At 39.0% G+C, this 21,110-nt stretch overlaps 1 protein-coding gene across 3 annotated transcripts in view; it reads right to left on the bottom strand.

Annotated features, from left to right (window-relative positions):
• ANTXR1 (ANTXR cell adhesion molecule 1) overlaps positions 1 to 21,110 on the bottom strand; it is a 237,863-nt gene that overhangs the window by 195,065 nt on the left and 21,688 nt on the right. For all 3 annotated transcript variants that reach the window (XM_021924899.2, XM_009184349.4, XM_009184350.4), the window contains exons 2-3: positions 15,865 to 15,936; positions 11,207 to 11,278 (exon numbers count right to left, since the gene is read on the bottom strand). In XM_021924899.2, the coding sequence (XP_021780591.2) occupies positions 11,207 to 11,278; positions 15,865 to 15,936 (144 nt within the window). The remainder of the gene's footprint in view (positions 1 to 11,206; positions 11,279 to 15,864; positions 15,937 to 21,110) is intronic.

Below are 21,110 nucleotides of genomic sequence, written 5' to 3'. Positions count from 1 at the left end.
TTCATGAAAGTCTCATAACAACTCCATATGGCGGGCATTGCTATCTTCATTTCACATGTGAGAAGACAGATTCCGAGAAGTGCAATCACATGCACATGGTGGTGGAGCCCAAATCGGAAACCATAATGGGTCCTGGTCCAAAGTCTGTGTTTTCTCTGTTACATCTGTGGTGCCCAAACTTGGTACGTAATAGTGTACTATATACAAAGACACAGGAAACACATTGTTTTTTTCTGGAGCATAAATTGTACTCCAAAATTTGAGAAAGAACTCAACAGGATTTTTATGTAACATCATATATAATGGAATTATGGAATTATATTATGGAATAGAATACACATGCATGCACATTTTTAAGATAAAAGAACTTTAAAGAAGTTCTTGATTTTAACAAGGCACTTCAAACTATACCGTGGGGCTCCAGGGGGTACATTTTACTTTCTTCTCCTAACAAGGGTACTCCAGAGGAAGGGACTGAGAAGCAGTGGACTACACTACTCTCACAAATCCATCTTCCCAGACTTGCTAAATTGCTCCATGGTGATTTCTTTTTACCATCGTTGTGACCAACATGCAGACCCCTTAGACAAACCTTCTGTAGAGATATTGCCTATGTGCCCTTATCTGGAAGAAGTCTCCCTACAATCATTACACAAAAGAAACAATAATTTTCATCTGGCCTCATGTTGAGGCAATATTTTCTACCTGCATCCCTCTACATAGGGATAGACTGGCCAAATGTTAAAACTTCAGAGAAGGATGTGGGCCAAGGGGAGCTAGGGACTCGCCCTTTGAATTACTGTTGGGCCTACTGTGATGATTTGAGGTGGGATTTGTCCAGGACGATTTGGGGCCATTCCTTAGCTTGCTTATAAAAACCCCTAACAACAACCACAATAGTAACAACAACTAATGTTAATTGAGCACTTACTATGTGCCTGCATTGTTAACCTTTCCAACAGTTCTGTGAAGTGGGGATCATCATTGTATTCACTTTATAGATTAAAAAAACACAGGCGCAGAGAGGTAAGGAACTTGCCTATGGACTCAGACCACATAGTATTATCTCCCAATCAACAGGACAAGAGAATAAACAAATGCCCCACTCCCTCGCCATTTGTCTTAATTTCACCATCAAGCCCTCACACAACTAAAAGAACAGTACCTCAAAATGAAATGAATCCAAGTTCTTTCAAGCACTAAATATCTTAAGACTCTTTCTCCTTGTTGCTTTTAAATTTAGAAAAGGCCTTTAGAACTATGTCTCTTGGTAATGGCAGCCTGTAATCATTCTGCTCCAGGAATCAAGTGATGCCTTCAGAGTATGTCATTTTCCCCTGTGACACTAATAGCAAAACCACACTCTCAACCAAACCAAAGCATGACTGAGAGGGAGAGAGACGTGTGGTCTCTTGGTTTCTACTCAGCAGTTGCAGCCAAGTGTTCTTGGCTTCCATTCTACCTCCTTAAGCAATAAGTAAGATACTCAACCTCTTACCCCCATTTGTGAAATGCTGATGCTACCTCTTTACCTCTTTGTGAGGAGTATTTCCAAGCTCCAGTTTCCAAAAGCCCACGAAGATGAAATGTGTAGAGGGTATAGGCTGCCTCGGGGAACTGTTTTCTTAAATATATCAGAGGGTTTGAGTGATGAATTGTGTATGCTTGGATTTGTTTTAAATTTAAAACTGTACATAATAGTAAAATCATGGGAAATCCTACAGTATAGTAATTAAGAATATGAACATTGGGATCATGCTTTTTGAGTTCAAATTCAGGTTCCTACACTTTCACATTACAGTGGCCATGAGCTTTCTCCGCCTTGATATCCCCATCTTTGATAATACATATAATAAATGCAATTCTCAAAACTACCAAATTAGGTAGATACTATTATTTTCTCTGATTATAGATGAGGAAAGTATACGAGGCTACTGGTATATAATAAGCCCTTAATAAAAGATTATATTTAGATATACACACATATGCATACGTATGTACATACACATATTGGTGGCTTCCATTTGAATATCACACAGATAAGAAACAAAATAATACATGCAGAGGCAGTATGTACTGGGTAGCTTTGTAATGTAATAGAAAAATCACTGGGTTTAAACTTTTTAATTTTGTGAGTTAAAAAAAAGGTGCTGCCAGTGAGTATATGAATGAATTTGAGCAAAGAATTCTGTCTCTCTGGGGATCATCTTCCTCAGCAGTAAAATGAGGTCAGTGGGTTGGATAAGATATAATAATTCTTTGACTCATAGTTGTTCTGTTATGCTATGTTTTTTAATCTTGCAAAGTTTGGAAGAAAGGTGAAATTTCCAGTCAAAGATAATGATCTTGGTCTGCATATTTTAACTGTTGCTTCTTTTTCCAAATTTCTGTGGAAAGAGCTAACTGGTATAGTAGAGAAAATGTTTCTTCACTGCTGAAAAATAGGCAAGGATGCCAGAAACTTCGAATTTCTGCATGATGTGGAGCTGCTGAGGTCAGAGTGGGGGAAGGACCCACCACCCTGGGACCCTAGAGCACAAGAAGAAAAGCCTGGAGGGTGGCAGGGAAGTGAAGGAAGCTAGTTCTCAACACAGTGATCCAGCATCAACACCTGACCATCTTCCTTTAGCTTCAGCTTCCTCTTTGCCTTGGAAAGACTGCTGGGTTTCTACTCTGCCTAAGATAAAATTATGCTACCTATAAATGTTCTCATTTTCCTTAGCCTGAGCTCTTAACATTTTCAGCAAGGATCTTGCATGAGCTGCTGCAGAACTTTTTCCAAATCCCAGTACCGAAAAGCCCATGTGGTTCCATTTTTAAGTCACTATACTCAGAAAAAGTATCAGCAGTTGGGAAGAAGAGGACCAATTTTAGCAATTTGAGAAAATATTCCCCTTTGAAATAAAGTCATATAAAAAATAAGGGAGCACATATAACCAATTCTAATTTATATTTATGTTGAAGACATTCTAATTTATATTTATGTTGAAGACATACCTTCAACAGCAAGGTCATACACAGGTGGAAAAATTTAGGAACAGGAAGGTATTCATAGGGATGAAAGATATTAATTGTTAGTTGAAAAATGCAATGGAAGCAGTGAAAAGTAAGCTGGGTGACTGTGAAAACAGAAAAAAAGCAAAATAAACAACTTAGACTGGTAATTACAGGACCTGAATGAAACATTCTCTCAGATGTCAAAGAAAAATAATAGAAAGATTAAAAAGTTAGAATATAAAGAGATGTTGGATAGATTCAAGAATCGAATGGACAGAAGAAATGTTAATCACAAGAGGCACAGAAGAAAAATGTTTTAAGCTAAAAAAAGTGTATTAAGTCTTCAGATAGAATGGCTCAAGTACTATACAAAGTACTGTACAAAATCAATGAAAGGACTATACCTGGAAATATTCTGCTGATATTTTTAAAAACATGTATGATAAAGAGAAAAGTTCTATAAGCAGCCAGGAAGAGAAAACAGGCTACCCATATAGGAGAGATCTATTAAATTGTTATCTCTCCTTTCTAATACATGCAAGTTGACTATGTCTTTAGAAAACATAGGGGGAAAGATAGTTAAGATATAAGAACTTTATATTCAATGGAAATATTTACCTGGAGGTGAATACAAAAAAAATTACCATATAAATAGTGACTTAGAAGTCTTAATATTCACATATTCTTCAGAAAAATCTTACCTAAAAAAAAGACTCAGCAAACTGAGGAATTAAAAATATATAATTAAAATTTAAGTACTGGAAAGGAATTATGTGTGTGAATGTGTGAATGTATTCATATATATTCAATGAAATGAGTAAATCTTACAGTAAGTTTAAATAATTATTGTTGATACGTTTATAGAATACAATGCAAATATTTCTTAAAAAGAAATTCAGCAAGAAGAATCAGTAGATGCTTATTCAATTCTTGTCACTCTCAAGGCAAGCAAAATTCATTGGCAACTGTTACTAGGATGCAAATTAAATTATACTTTTCAAATCATTGAAAAATTACACAAAAATCAACGAAAGTAAAAAATAAATGAATGACAAAGATATCAGGAAATTCAAACAAAATTCAAGTTTAATAATATTAATTTTGGACAAAGGATATAAAGCCAAAAGCACTAAAGGTGACAAAAAGATTATTTTATATTGATTAGATGCACACTCCATAATGAAAATACACATAAATCAAGTAAGATGATGTAAATTAAAAAGCAATGTGTTTGAAAGTAAAATAAAACAGTCATGCTGGAAAATGCAAAATGTCTGTCTTCACAGATCAAGTAAACAAAAATATAAAATATTTAAAAATTGCATTAAAGTTTCTTATAACAAAATTTTAATCATCCAAGTATACATATTTTCTAACATCCATGGATACTAAATAAAATTTGATTATGTAGTAGTCCACCAACAAAAATTAATAACCTAAAAAGTAGAAATTATGTAAATCGAATTTTTAAAAACTGCAATGACTCTAGAAATTGAGGAAAGGGTAAACAAAAATGTGAAAATTGTGAAACACTTTTCCTAAATCATCTTAAATCAAAAATAGTAAATATAACAATTAAAAAATTAATAATAAGAATAGGACATGTCAAAATGTATAAAATTCAACAACCATATCAGATTTAAAGTATAATTTATGCTATTAAAGTTTTATCACTTAGGAAGAAATAAAGTATGTAAAGAAAAAGAGAATAATCTTCTTTTTTTTTTGGAGCCAGAGTCTCACTCTGTTGCCCAAGCTAGAGTGAGGTGGTGCGATCTCGGCTCACTGCAACCTCTGCCTCCCAGGTTCAAGAAATTCTCACCTCCCACATAGCTGGGATTACAAGAGCGCACCAACATGCCCAGCTAATAGTAGAGATGGGATTTCACCATGTTGGCCAGGCTGGTCTCGAAATCCTGGCCTCAAGAGATCAGCCTGCCTCAGCCTCCCAAAGTGCTGGGATCACAGGTGTGAGTCACCACACTGGGCAATTATCTTTTATTTTGAGAAGCCAGAAAAACTTGCAATATAAGAAGCAGAAGAAAGGAATTAATAATAGTAGTAACATAAAATAATGAATCATAAAGTCTAAAAATATATAAAACAGAACTGATGAATAAATTTAAGAAACAAACCATTAGGTAATTTGAATGGGGAAATAAGAGAAAAGAAAATCGCTTTACACAATTGGAGGAAAGGGATATAACCAAAGACACAGAAGAGCTTTTGAAAATTAGAAAGATATGTGATAAATTTAAAGGGTCAACATATTGGTAATTTCTACCATTTCTCAAGTTAGAAAACATGATAAAAACAATAACACAAAAAGCTGAGGTAAAGAGCTTCTTCAATAATAATTTAGGCTTTGATAGTTTTCCTCTGACTTATATCAAACTTTGAACAAATGTTTGTTGTCTATATGAGTTCAGCAATTCTGCAGCTTACAGCAAGATTGCCTACTCATTTTCCCAAGCTCATGTAATCTTTTTACTCCCAATCTGATAAAGACTGTATGAAATAAAGCCCCAGAATACTCTCAATATTAAATATCGATAAGTAATATCTTTCAGCTTATATTAAATCCAGAAACAATAAAAACATAGCAAACCATGATAAAGTTTATTCTAGAAATGTAAGGTTAGTTTTTCATTAGAAAATCTGTTATTTATTTGTGTATTTGTGACACAGCACACTGTGTTGCTCAGGCTGGAGTGCATTGGCATGATTACGGCTCACTGCAGCCTTTACCTCCCAGGCCTCAATTGATCCTGTTGCCTCAGCCTCCTGAGTAGCTGGGACCACAGGGGTGTGACAACATGCTTGGCTAATTTTTAATTTTTTCTTTCTTTTTTTTTTTGAGACAGGGGTCTCCCTATGTTGCTCAGGCTAGCCTTGAACTCCTGGGCTCAAGCGATCCTCCCACCTCAGCTTCCCAGAGTGCTGGGATTACAGGTGTGAGCCATTGTGCCAGGCTCATTAGGAGAGCTTTTGATTTAAAATTTTTACACTGAGAGGTCAAAGGAAACAAAGAAAGATATAACTATTTTGATACGGCAAAAGGGTATTTAACATAACAACTATCTCAGATAAAAAAATTTTAATAATCTTGCATTTGAAGAATCCTTCCTTAACAAAGTAGATAAAATTTATGAAGTTAGCATCCAATAAAATGCATAATTGTAAAACCGAACTGGGAATTAAAGTCTGAAAATTTTAGAATGTAAGAAGATACACAGGAAGATATACTACCTATAAATATTAGAAAAAAGGACAGAATTAATCACAGATACTACAATCACCTTATTGGAAAACCACTTAAAAATTAATTAGAAAACTATTAGAACTAATAAAATGTTTCATTAAAGTGGTGGTATAAGAGGGTGGGCGTGGTGGCTCACACCTGTAATCCCAGCACTTTGGAAGGCCGAGGTGGGTGGATTGAGGTCAGGAGTTCGAGACCAGCCTGACCAACGTGGTGAAACCCCGTCTCCACTAAAATGCAAAAATTAGCCTGGTGTGGTGACGTGCACCTGTAATCCCAGCTACTAGGGAGGCTGAGGCAGGAGAATCGCTTGAACTCGGGAGGTGGGGGTTGCAGTGAGCGGAGATCGCGCCACTGCACTCCAACCTGGGTGACAGAGCAAGACTCCCTCTTAAAAAAATAAAAATAATAAAAATAAAAGAAATAAATCTACCAAAAACCTGTTGGAAACCTATTGTTTTCCCCAAAACTAGTATTTCTGAAGCTTTTTTTTTGGCAGGGGATGAGGATGGGGGCTGCATGCATGTTCTCTCCTACAGAAAACCCACTGACATGCACATTTTTGTAAATCATTTTATGGAGTTTGATAGAAGCCCATGGATCACAAACTATAGGTTCACCAGTCAAGAGTGAAGAATGGCAGTTTGGAGAATACAACAGCAAAGCATTTCTTTCACAGTGGAGGCAAGACTTAAGATGCCTGGGAAAAAAATGTTGACAATTAGACTAATTTGAAGGAAAAAAACAACACCATACTGAGGGACATAAATGAGACGTGATATATCCCTAAATAAGAAAATAAGTATAGAAAAAAAATGCAGTGCCATTGCTGCTGAGTTAATCTGTATTTTTCACAGAGTTCAAGTAAAAATCCCAGGGATATCTGGGAACATAAAAAATTATTTAAAATGTATGTGGTTGGAAAAATCCAGTAAAGACCAAGGAGATTTTCACCCAAGATTATAAATGAGGATAGATTGGTCCTCCAGATGTTAAAACTAATTAAAACAATGTGATCCAAGTATAGTAACAGATAGGAAAACAGAACAGAATAGAAAACCCAGTAATAAACCCAAGCCTAGCAAAGAGTTTAACTGTTCAAGTTGTTGGTAAAAGATTATTACACAATGGTGTGGGAAGAACTGGCTAATCAATCGGGGAAAGAAACACTGGACATTGACCTTGTACCTTACGTCATAATAAATTCCAGAAGTACTAATTTAAATAAAAAAGAATAAAAAATACTACAAGGAAAGGTAGTAACAAAAAGAACAATGGCAGCCCAATTACAATTATAAACAGGGGTGCTAAATTTCTAAATAATATTTAAAAACCAGAATTCAGATATACATTAAAAGAATACATCATAACCAAATGTATACAGAAATACTAGAATAATCCAATATTTAAAAATGTTTTTTATGACAGTCGCTGTACTAGTAGGTAAAAGAAAAATATCACCATCTTAACGGAAGGCAAAATTGCATTTGATTAAATTGAGCATCTGTTTTTTTAAATGAATAGTTGAACTTCCTTGATACGGTCTTATTTCCAAATGATGATACATTTGAAGTATTTCAATTAATGTAAGAACAAGACTCTCCTTGGAGTTTTCAGGGACTCATACGCAGTAGTTAACATCATTTTATTCCAATAGTACTTAAATTGACATTGTACACTCTATTATACTAAGGAAGTGACCTGCAAACTTTGTTACAATCTATCAACTATTTAAACTGATGAAGCCAGGAAATCTCGGAAGAACAACATGATACAATACAAAGTACAGGAGTTGGACCAAATTTAGAATCCAGAATCAGAATACTAGTTCAGCAGATTACTAGCTATTTGACCTCGGCAGGTTACCTCAACTTTTTGAGCCTCAGTGTCCTTATCTGTAAAACTGAAGTAACAGCAGCCAAGATAGAGTATACTTGCTACTGCCTATATCACCTGCTGATTACAACAGAAAAAGCAACCAAATAGACTGGAAAGTAAACAAAACTGGTGGACTGGGGAGGAAAATTTAAACCTAGAGAAATTAACCACACTGCCATGAGGTCCAGAATTTCCCCTGCCCCCACTCAAGTAGCTGTAAACTCCCCAGATATGGTGACAGGCAAGTTTATAGATTCAAGAAGCTCTGCAAAGTCAAAATAGGGCACCCTGAAAGAAAACCATACCCACACAAATAATCAAACTGCTAAGAACTAAAAAAGAAGAAACTGTGAAAACAGAGAAAAACGACACATTCCACATGTAACAATGATTCAAATGACTGCATACTTCCTTCCCATTAGAAAACAGAGTAACAATGGTTATATGAGGATAAATAAAAAATGATATATAAAGTGCTTTGCAGATAAAAAGACACAAATCGTAGGCATTATTATTCTAATTGGAGTTTCTTTACTATATCTTAACACATTATATTTATTTTCTATTCTATTTTTTCATCTTCTCATAGCTTTACCCTATGTCTATTTGATCCCAAGAACTGAATGCAAATACAGTCATTCCTCGGTATAGGCAGAGGATTGGTTCATGATCCCTGAGTATACCAAATCCATGCACTCAAGTCTTGCAGACAGCCCTGCAGAACCTGCATATACTAGAAGTCAGCCCTCCATATATGTGGATTTTGCATCCCGTGAATACCGTATTTTTGATCTGCATCTGGTTGAAAAATACCCGTGTATAACTGGACCCATTCAGCTCAAAATGTTGTTCAAGGATCAACCGTATATCTTTGATATTATTTCTTTTGATTTACCCAAAACCTTTTGCTGAAATGAAAGTCTTTGCCAATTCATGTCTTGCTTTTGAACACATTTTTTCTTAATTCTATAACGTCCCTCAAGTATTATACAGGTATCTTAATGGACCCTTTTCTGTTTTATAGGGATACTGTGAAGATCAGGTGAGATAGAAAAATATAAATTCCTGTGACGAAATAAAACACTGCAAGTCATATATTTCAGAAGCAGTACTAGCTTGGAAGATCTGAAAGCCTGATTCTTTTAGCCAGTCTCCTGAGAAAGAGTTTCAGAGAGATCTTGCCCACATTTCTTTGATAGGCTGATGAGGTTGGGGGTGTGTCCATAAACCACGCTGTGCTTTGCCAGCTGACCTAGGCCAAGCAGTCACCACATGAAATCCACACAGCCTTCAGCAAGGCGTTTTTGGCTGTTGTTTGATGCACATTTGACCCATACGAAATGCTGCTTCCAGCAAACCAGGGACTCTACCCTCTGTTTTCTCTTCAGAACAGGAAACTAGCAGTAGTGACGTTAAGGTACACAAAAATTAGATTCCCAGTAGATTCGGAGGATGACTAATCTCAACAAGCATAACAAACCACAATGAGTCTGGAAGACTTGGCATTCTGATAGTGTTTATAAATCCCTGACCCCTTTGCCCCCGTCAACTTCCCAGAAGCTGTGAGCATTAGCACACAAGGCACCTACAAGTGATGTGTGAACCTGGTCTCTTGGCCAAACTCTTATGCATGGGGCATGTAAGCCAGCATGAAGCTGCGCTAGGAAGCCTCGGGTTGTAGGAGGATGTGAAGAACAGGTGAGAGGGGTGTTTAGCTCCCCACTGCGGAACAAAAAATATCTCTGCATAAAGGATGGCATCATCTAAAGACTGAGCAAGATGAGGAGTCTTGAGATGGCTAGAGACACCTCCTCTGAGCTTCTTAAAATCCTTGGCCAAGTATTGAAGGCAAGTCACACAAGTGTCTTGGATTTTATGATTCTCTGTTGAACAGAAGGCAGCAAGGTAAACTGGAAAGAATGTGGAGCCTGGGTCTGGTCTGGGTTTTGTTTGCTATTCTTGGGAAGGTGATGTGGCCTCTGTTTCTCCTTCTGTTAATAAGGGATCAGAAACTCCTGTTTTTTGAATGGGGTTTTTGTGCATCTCAAATGAAATGCATGCATATAGTAGATCAGGTTGAAGGAGAAACAGAATCTGAAAATTCCTACATGGTACAGAGTACTCTTTTTGTTACAGATGGGGAACAAAGCCATGTAAAAAAAAATAGGGACTAGCTCAAGTTTGCTGACTTCAGCCAGAAAATTTTACTCTATCTTGTCAGTCCTATATTCATTTCTATAAGAATGTTAGAGAATAAAGTCTTCCTGCCCTCCCTGTACTGGCCCTTCCTCCTTTTCTTTTTCCAACATTTCCATATGTGAGGCTCCCAATAATCCCACATGTGTCCCCCATGGTGCCTCTCTCATGTGGACATCTCACTATTTAAAAAGTGTACAATTTCATAAACGGGGGTAAACTATCCTCTCCACTCTATAGTATACCATCCTAACTGCGAATAAATGACATGAGTCTGTTATTGCTAGTTTTCATACGCAAGTAAAATGTGGCAAAACCTAAAATATTTTTGTTAAGCTAGGTCTACCTAGTTTAACTACTTCTTTGTGTCAACAACATTCTTTTGTACTTGATTTAAATTTCCTTTTATTTTGTGGTACCATAAGCCCTCACTTTCTACTCCATGCCTGGGTAATTATGAATAATAAATATTTCAAGCTCTTACCTGTCTCACAGTGCACTTATATCTCTGAAACCTTAATCTAAAATAAGTCTAATTTAAATAAAAGAAAATATAGTCCCCCAAGAATATTGTTTGCCAACATTTCGCTCCAAGTTAGCAGATGAAGTCAACAATCAAATGTGAGATTAATCTTAATGTAATTTCATCATTTATAAAATTTCACCAATATCAGGAAATTCTATCAAAAGTAACTGAAGATTAAACTAGCAGCAGGACCCATGTGCCCATATGTAAGATTAAAAATTTAGGGTAAAAGAAGGAGCTATTAGATTTAAGTGATCAACAGGTCAAGGCTGGCACCAGATCACAAATCTTAGGGATACTCAGGAAGTGATGGACTTTTTAACAACAGGGATAAGAAGTATCCTTACCTGTCTTCTGTCAGTTTCATTAAGGTTGTTCCTCGGGTGGAGAAGACAATAAAGGACATTCTCAACTGTGGGCTGGAAAGGAAAAGAAGCTCTATTAGGACAGACAATAAGACTGTGCATGCTACTCCCTTCAGGCTCCCTCCCTGTCCTTCCCTTTCTATCATGGCTGCCAGAGCTGAAGATGCACAACCCACAGGGGGCCTCCAAGGCTGGTGCTGCGGGTATTGATTAGCCAGCAGAGGACTTGAAGTGTGGGTCAAAGAGAAGACACGCTGGGTCTTCCTGGAGGCTGCTTCTGACCTGATACCATTGCTCAGTGAGTGTGGATTATGAATAAGAATGATAAACTTCATTGTTGCCCTGTGTTTTGAAGTGTGTCCCAACAAGGGGACAAATCTGTATGTTGTCTATAAAAGGGGATCCTGATAGACAAAATTTGATAATGTTTCCACAGTAGCCTGGTGTATTCTCTAACGATGAGTTGCAGCTTGATGCCATCAGTCATTAACATCATAAAACAAACTCCCTTCGATCTGAAAGGATCACCATCAACTTTTAATTTCTCCTTTGCTTCTCAAGGAGATTATCCTATAAGGAGAGAATGTGCTGACTGGTCATAAGAATATCTATTCCATTTGATAGTTATATTTCTCATTATTAATGAATAAATTGGCATGGTTTTTATATGGCAGTGCTCAGGAGCATTCTCAATGTAAGAGTCACACTCTGGAGACAGAAGCACTCTCACCTGAGGACGAACTTGTTTCTCAGTCTGCAAAATGGACCATCAGACTGCAGTGGATTCAGCAATGAAATGCCGTTCTGTGTGTCCAACTTGTTCTTCCATGATAACATCAATCTATTTCTTCATAATGCAATAACCTCCCATACCTGATCAGGCTCTGAACCTTATAGTTCCAGTTCCCCAAGGGTTTCTCAAACCTGCCTCACTTCCTGTATCTTAGCTTAGGATCCTGGCCTCAATCGTCTGACCACTACAATTTCCTAGCTGGTGTCTTGCCTAGGAAGGTTCTTTGCTCCAATTCACTCTTCACACTGCTCCCAGAATTATTTTCCTAAAACAAAAATTAGAACCTGTCGCTTATCTGCTATAAAACTTCCGACAATTCCTACCGTCTCCCGGATAAAGTCTGCATTTATTACCATGTGCCTGATGTACCTTTGGAAGCCCTTGACTTGGTGTTTAATGTTTGACAGGAGCTCAGGCAATACCTGGTGAATTGAATATTGGTCCCTAAAACAGATCTCAGTGTTCTGTCCATGACCCCGTGCTGCCTGTGACTACTTCCCCAGCACTGGGGCAGCAGGACACCATGTTCTAAATCATAACAACAACAATCACAAGGATTAAAATAATACAATAATGGCCAACCTTACTGAGTTCTTACCAAGTGTGAGATAATAGCGATTTGCATGTATGATCTCATTATACTTGAACAATTTTATGAGATTGGTACTAATCCTGATAGTTCGTATCAAACTAATCGTTCCTATTTTCTACAAAAGGAAATCGAGGCCCTGAAAGATGAAACAATTTCCTCAAGGTTACACAGTGGGAGAGTGGCACACCTGGGGCTTGAAGTGAAGTGTTTTAATTCTAGAGCTTGGGCTCCTAAGTGCCACATTATATACTGCTTCCCTTCTATCAAGTTCAGCTCTGGAAATAATAAATTTGAAATACGGAAAATAAAGGTCTCCAAGAGGCCACTGGCATATAAGTCTAGGCTAGAGGCATAATTTGGAAGTCCTCAGTGTACTGATGTGGGCAAAGTTGTTCACAGAGAGTGTCAGCAGTGAGGAGGGAACTGAGCCAAATACAAAACCAACACCAGTGTGGGAAGGGCTGGCTGAGGCCAGTGAGATGGAAGCAGAACCAGAGCCAGTGGAGGAAAGGGTTTCAAGGAAGGATAAGTCTGGATCCAATGAAACCCCTGCATCCAGTGGACTAAGGGCTGCAAAGGGCTCCTGGATTTTTTCTCAGGGTCATCCCTTGGTGACACCTTGCGAACAAGCAGGTGAAGGGTGGGGAGGAGGGCAGATAGCAGTGGGTTAAGGAATGAATGAGAAGGATAGGGAGACGGCCAGTCTTTAAAGACAAGTGAGTGAGAAACTAATAGAGAAATAGAGTCCCATCTATAGGAAGACAAGATCAAGAGATTCACTGTCATTGCTTTTTTTGGGACAAGGGGTAGGAGAGATTAACGTTTGTAGACTGTGGGGAAGGAGCCAGGGGAAAGGTAGAGAAAAATACAAGACAGAAGCAAAGACCTGGAGGAGACTAGAGACAATGGGATAAAATCAGACAAAAATGGAGAGTTGGCCTTACATGGGAGGGATACTTGGATCTCAGAGACTAGTGGGAAGGACATATGTGCATCTTTCAGGAGTAGATTGGAACTTGAACTCATGTCCACTACTCTCTGGATTCTTGGTGAAGTAGGAGGTGAGGTTCTTTGTTGATAGCGATGGGTGTGAGGTGTAGGTTGAAGGCTTGAGGAAGACAGCAAAGCATAAGAATCATTATTAGAAAAATGACAGAGGGTCAGAATAAAGATAAATAAAAGGACTCAAAATGTCAAAACTCCCACTGAGGTTAGAAATGATGTACTTATACTGGCATCAGCCACTGTTATTGAATGAATTTCCCCCTGCAGTCTCAACTGCCTTAGACTTTTTATTAAAATGAATAAATAAATGAAAATTGCCCATTCATTCACTTATTTAAAAATAGTGACTGAGCATGTACTATGTGTCTGGCACTGTTATGGGTACTCAGGCTGTGACTGTCAACAGACTACAGCCCAGCCTCTGCCTCGTGGAGTTTGGATGATGGTAAGATCTTGGCTCCACATTTTGAGGGGCTCCATGGCCAAGTAGGGTTAGCAGAGACAACCAGAGAAGGGTGCCTTCTCCGGAGTAAGCCATGTCAACCTCCCGGCCCTCAGTTTCTTCATCTATAAACCAAGGGAATTGGATTAAGGGTTCTCTTAATCCCCTTCCTTGCCCCTGCCCACAATTTTCTAAGATTCTAAGATAGTGAAGAGTCTGGGATTGCTGAGGGAACTGAGAAAGATGTTGTATGCCCACTCTAAGTCAGGTGCTGGACTAGTGGGCTTGCACATATTTTCTGTTATAAGCCTCATATATAAACTAGGGTTCAGCCAAGGTTGGTGAATTGCTATGGTTGCACAATGGAACTTAGATTCAAACTCACATCTGCCTGACTTCTAAGCCTATTCCACTAGACTCCTCCACTTCAGAGGGAACAGAAGCCCAGAAGAGCAAATCAGAGACAGAGCAGATACTGTGAAGGGTGTGGAGGCAGACTTGCTTTATATCACTCCAAAGGACCAATGGCTGTGAGTGAGGAAAGGACATCTTGGCTTAATGACAAAAAGACTTATGAAAACTGGAATTGTCCAACTATTGGATTTTTGCCTCAAAAGGCAGTGAGTTTTCACCAGAGCTATTCAAGTAGAGAGTTACACAATGCCTCCTAGGATAGGCTGGGAAGTCTCGTTCTTTTTAATTCCTAGTTTCTATGATCCTTTCAAACATTTTCTAACACCACCCATGTATTTGTTTCTCTCCTTTTCCTGTACTTTTTCTCCCTTCTGTCCTCTCAGCATCTGTTTTTCCCAATCATCTGGGTTTAGATGCTTCCTGCTGTAGCTTCCAATTTTTGGCATAACAGACAAGCCACCTCCTAATCCTTTCCCTCCAATTAGGCAGGTAGGTATGTGTTGAGGTCAATAACTGAATTTGAGGGGAACATGGCTGTCATCACCCAGGGCTCAGAGGATAACCTGTATTCTGAGACAAAGAACCTTGCTCAAAGAAGAACTTTATGGTCACTCCTATCAACTGGAAGACTCTATGGAGGCCATCAGCATGAAGTGGAGCTGTGTTAGAATTTATGATGATCAGACCAATTTTGCCAAAGACTTTGACAACTTGCTTCAAGCACTCTATGAAAGCTGTTACTGTTGTGTTATCCCTTCGAGGCTGCACACAGCAGGGTGAAGTGACCTCACTTCCTTACTACTAAGTCCAAGACTCCCATGATATTTGCAGTGACTATGTTCAAAACTGCATTGCCTTGCCTGGGAAAGTGATGTTGAAAATGCTCAGAGGATTCTACCTGATAGTACACACAGCTAGAGTGACCAGTTATCACATTTTGCTCAGGACTAAGGAGGGTTCCCCTTAGGATGTGAGACTTTCAATGCTAAAACTGGGAAAGTTCTGGGCAAACTGGGATGAATCGTTCATCCTACACACTGTACACCCTACACGTGAGTCCAGCTAAAATGTGTCAATTGCTGCTGCATGGTGCAGTGTGCAAGAAAAACGTTAAAGGTAATAAGAATAGGCTATTCAACAGAGAAGGGAGAATGCTAAATATTTTTGGTCTCATAACCAGAGCTGGCTCCTCCTAAAAACATAAAGCCAAATGTTACTCTAAAATGTGGCAAAGATGAAAACAAAGTAAACAGTCTCTGGTCCAAGATCTGAGAGCCCACCTTAGTCAAAAAAACATCCCCGAAGTATTCAGCAATTAACAGAATAGCAGACATGGACTGAGTAGTTCTCATGACAGAGAACGACAAGTGAAGAAAATGCATAGTGTTTCTCACCTGATGAATTTATGAGCCAACTGTTCCACAAAGTAATAGATTTCATTCCAGTGGTGCAGCACACTTCCTGATCTAGGAAAACAAAAGCAGGTGTTGCATGACTCAGGTGTTTAATTGTCTTTACCTTGTATTATGTATCTTCACATTCTGTTATTTTACATTTGACCTCCCCAATAACTGGACTCGTTACTTGAAACTTCTGTGACTTTGGAAATTATTTGAAAGGCTGTTAGGGTTCTTTAAAATGTTGTAAAAGAACTCCCCTCACTCTACCTCGCACTGTCCCACCCCAAATTCACACACTCAAACCCTGAAAAACAACAACAGCAACAATAAACATTGGGCCCAAAGAGATTTACAAGTGAGTTTCGCATCTTCGAGAAACAGCTATTTTTGTGCTATTAAATTATTTCTCTGATTAGGGAAGAAAAACTAATCCATTTAAATGAAATTAGCACACACGATAAACACATCCCTTCCCCAAAGGATCCAACTTCATTTGTAAATATAGATGCAAAATCTCCAAATCCTATTAATGAAATGAATCCAGCAGGAATCCAAAAGAATAATAATTAATTAATTAGTGACGTTTATCTCAGGAAGGTAGTGATAGTTGAACATTTAAGGAAATCTAATTTAGTCATACTAATAAACAAAAGAAGAATGACACAGCTTTTTGTTATACGAAAAAGGAATCCTCTTAGTGACAAAAGAGGGAAACTTTCCCTAGGACATATGGAATCACAGGATTTTAGATTTGGAAAGGGGCTTCTTTATTTCCCAAGTTTGACTTCTGTTTCACTGGTACCATTTTCTACTGCTTCAATCAGCTTATATTTTCCATAGTGCTCATATTCAGTTTGCTGCAGTGGCTCTAATTAGTTTTTTTTTTATTTGAACCCACTCTGTTTAGTAGCTGTGATGCCTCCTCCCTTTCACTTAAGGATCAGTTTCATTTCTGCTTGCCATTCTAATAACTGTTGAGGTTAGAGTTTGCTCTTTCTACTCTGACATTTTGTACTGCATTTTCCACTGATTTCTGATTATTTTTATTTGCTATGCACTCATTTACAATTTTAACATCCGGAGAGCTATTTGTTGCTGTTTTTCCTTTGTTTCAAACTATTTTATAGAGATTTAAGAGAACTTTTTGCCTTCCTTTTTATGCAATGATATTCACAAGAACTCTCATTCTGATTGGGTATATTCCATTTCCAGGAGGACAATTTATTTTTCTTTGTCCCATATCCAGAAATAATACATCAGTCTGACCTGAATAAAAGTGGTACCATATGTTCTGGCCATACCATTAGATACTCTGTGTCATAAGGATGTCTCACTTTCCTCAAATTAATCCAGAACTTCAATTCTAGAGAATGTACATAGGCACCTTTTACAGTGATAGTCGTTGTTCCACGGTTAGAGAAAAAAATTATAAATCCACCAGCACACAATTTCTGTGAATATATTCACACACACAGTCTTATTTCTTTAAAAAAATGTGAAAATAAGTTAACATTTGCTCATTTTATGTGGAGAACTCATGGGTGTTCATTATATTATCCTTTGTTCTTTTTTGAAGAACACAGATTGTTCTAGAATCTTATAACGGGTACTGTAAAAAGGGTCAAAAGCAATGATTCAATCCTAGATTCTTCTCCTCACACAAGAGATATTCATTAGAATTATGTTTTTGTGTGCTCATCTTGAACCCCACTTTGGCTAATTTGAGATGATATTTGGCATAACCAGAGGCAGGAAGATTATACTGGGGATTTGATATTTCTTATTAACTATTAAAAATAACATCACACAGCACTATTCTAGCTGCCTAAGGTGCAGAGATGGCTAAGAAATGGTGCTTTCCCCTCAAGAACTCAGAGTTGAGTAAGGAAGACAGAAGAATTAACATGTAACCTGTCATGAAAAGTACTGCAGCTGAGGACTGTGCATTTGGAAAAAAGAAAAGGGAATGGCTCTCTGTGCCAGTGCAGGCTGTGAAGGGGGGTGGTTTTTAATCCCATTCTTCAAGGACAGTTAGAAACTTGTGAGGAAGACAAGGGGAGCAAGATCATCCTTGGTGTAAAACACAGAAGTTGGGGAAGAGCAAGTGGTTTCCTGGTGCAGCACCACGCAGCCTGCAGAGGGGAGGTGAGGAGCTGGGGAGATGGGGAAGGGATCTGGAAGGAGCGTGCCAGGGTCCCCTTCTGTCAAAAGCACCCCTTTGTCTATTCTGTTCACTCAGCCTTTATACATACTTCACCTGCTTGGGATACTCATTGTCCACAGTGGCAAGCAACTCTTCATTCAAGACTCAGGTCAGTGGGTGTGGTGACTCACGCCTGTAATCCCAGCACTTTGGGAGGCTGAGGCAGGCAGATCACGAGGTCAGGAGTTCAAGATCAGCCTGGCCAACATGGCAAAACCCCGTCTCTACTAAAAATACAGAAATTAGCTAGGCATAGTGGCACATGCCTGTAATCCCAGCTACTCGGGAGGCTGAGGCAGGAGAATCACTTGAACCTGGGAAGCTGAGGTTGCAGTGAGCTGAGATCGCACCATTGCACTCCAGCCTGGGCAACAAGAGAGAAACTCCATCTCAAAAAACAAAAAAACAAATGAACTCAGGTTGGTCTCTCCCTGTTGCTTTTAACCAACACAGACAGGACTCACTACCCCTGCCTCACGCTCTCAGGGCCACCGTGTCCACCTCTCTGTCAGCATCCCCTGATACTGGGTGGCAATCGGCCTTAAAGAAATTTCCCTCCTGAGCATTAGCTGTTTATTGAATGAAAGAAAGAAAAGCACAAAGAAGAAAAGCCTCTATTGCTCATGGAAGCTTCCTGATTTTTTGCCAACTGATCCTCACCTATTCTGCCTCGGCTTGGATAAACGGCCTGGGTTTGGGACTCAGATGGCTCTCACCAATTCCCGTGACTTATGTGAACTAAGAAGCCTTCCCAGATGGGTCACTGATTCTAGGGCATAGCTCCTTGGTGACTGGGCCCACATGATCATCAGTAGATCTCCGAGCTGAATGGCAGCTGGAGTCTCCCACGAGCTCACCAGAACTGCACATCCTAGCCCTGGGCTTAAAGCTTTAGAAATCTTCTTTCATAAAGACCTGGCCATCCTCCTGGACAGGGTTCACTTTTATACTTCAAGTTACACAGACTGGTCTAGGGTGCCATCCTTCAGCCATGGGGTGGATGCTCCGGCCCTGGGGGTCCTGGGTGGTGATCTGGCAGAGATGGCTCAATGCTGTCCAGGTGCCTCCGAAGATATGCCACATGACTGGCTATAAGCCATTGGCCAATCCAGAATTCTACGACCCCTTTCCACTAGAATCAAGAGATTTCCTTGAAGACTGGCCATTAGTGGCCACTTCTGAAATGCAATGCTGTGTTTTGGTCCATAAAACCAGGAAAATTAATCTTTGAAATTCTGGTTACTAAGGGGGTAGGGTGAGACATCTAATGATTAGAGAGGAACCTCCAAAACTCCTTTATCCCATGTCCAATTTCCTCATCGGTGGAGAATTTCTGCCGGGAGGAATTTATACTGGGAAGATGGTTAATGGATACAAAAAAAAATTACAACGAATAAGACCTAGTATTTGATAGCACAAGAGGGTCAACTATAGTCAATAATAATAAATAATTATTTAATTGTACATTTAAGCATAACTTAAAAAGTATAATTGGATTGTTACACAAAGGATAAATGCATGAGGGGATGGATATCCAATTTTACATGATGTGCTTATTTCACACTGCATGCCTGTATCAAAACACCTCGTGTACCCTATAAATATATACATCCACTATGTCCACAGAAATAAAAAAATAAATCAGGAAATTATACTGGGAGGAGAAGCAATGTGTTGGTGACATAGGAACTTGAACTAGAATTGGGAAACTATTATTGACTCACTGTTTAAGAAGCAAGAGTTTGAAGTAAATCCTTTTTGAGTTACTATTTCCTTATTCTCAAGGAGTGGCCCTATTTCACAGCCACAAATTCATTTGCATTCCTTTACTTATTAAAGAGGGTCACCCAATGATAATTCACACTTTCAGCTTTCTTAAAACATGTCATTTTCACTATACTTCTATCTGACTGATGTAAAGTTTATACAGTTTTGATGTTCACCTGATTCATTGATGCCAGATATAGGGAAAGATCCAAAACATATCCTTGGGTGTTGAGAAAAGTCTACATCCATAAAAAACTCTTGCTAATGGGCAAAAGCTGAATTTTCTGAAGAAGAAAATAAAATGAGAGCTTTAAGACAAAACTGGAGGCAAGGAAGCATTGACAGGCTTGCTCCTCTGCTAACAGGTGCCCTGTCGCTGCTGGAGTTTGTCACTTCATATATATAAGTGATCATTCTTTACATAATTATGTAAGCCTTGACCAAAATATATACCCTTTGAGCCACACTGGAGATGTACATAACTTGCCTCCTCAATCATCAAAGGTAAAAACACAACCTTCTAAGATTCTAGGAACCAAATTGGGTTTGTCTTCTGTGGGTTACCCTGGGATTCTGAGGGGCCTCAGCTACTAACGGAAAACGGGGGTAAAGGGTTATCTCGATCTGCACCTTGGACTCCTTCTACTCTTTATTTCTGAAACTTCTTAACCCACACATGCAGGCATTGTCCTATCCCAAGATCAAACCACCTCTTGGAAAAAGAAAGAGGCCTATGTCCGCTGCTTGTAGTTTCAGCATGGCAGCGAGCTTGTTGGGGGTACTGCTTATATTTCTTTAACCCAAATCCCCAGTGGCAGGAGGTTTACCTGTCTGGTACTACAGTCCTCTCCCCTGCCTCACCACCACCCACCGATCCCAGCTGACTTCCTGTCCATGACCACTGGGACCTCAACCAGACCCCTACCCCGCCCCCCGCCGCCTTCTCCCATAGGGATGAATTTGCTGGGTTTATGACTCAGTTTAGACTTTCTGTAGAAACACGTATGTCTCACCTGCACTTGGCCTTGTAACTGATCTTCTGGTGTGGAAACTACCCTAGTGGCTACTGCCAGAATAATTGACTCAGGGTAGTTCAGACCCTCGGTTTCCTCTCAATCCTGAAGACCTAAGTGGACTCCCGGTCACAACCAGGTGTTGGCTGGGGGAAATGGCAGAAAGTGGATCCAATTCCAGTTTCTTTCCACCCCACAATGTGTAGAACATGCCATTTATCATGTCAGTCTCTTTATGAGTCAATGATCTTAAACTC

The sequence above is a fragment of the Papio anubis genome, chromosome 14 (assembly GCF_008728515.1).
Source record: "Papio anubis isolate 15944 chromosome 14, Panubis1.0, whole genome shotgun sequence".
NCBI lineage: Eukaryota > Metazoa > Chordata > Mammalia > Primates > Cercopithecidae > Papio > Papio anubis.
Note: the sequence above shows the minus strand (reverse complement) of the source record. Positions and strands in the feature narration are given on the sequence as shown.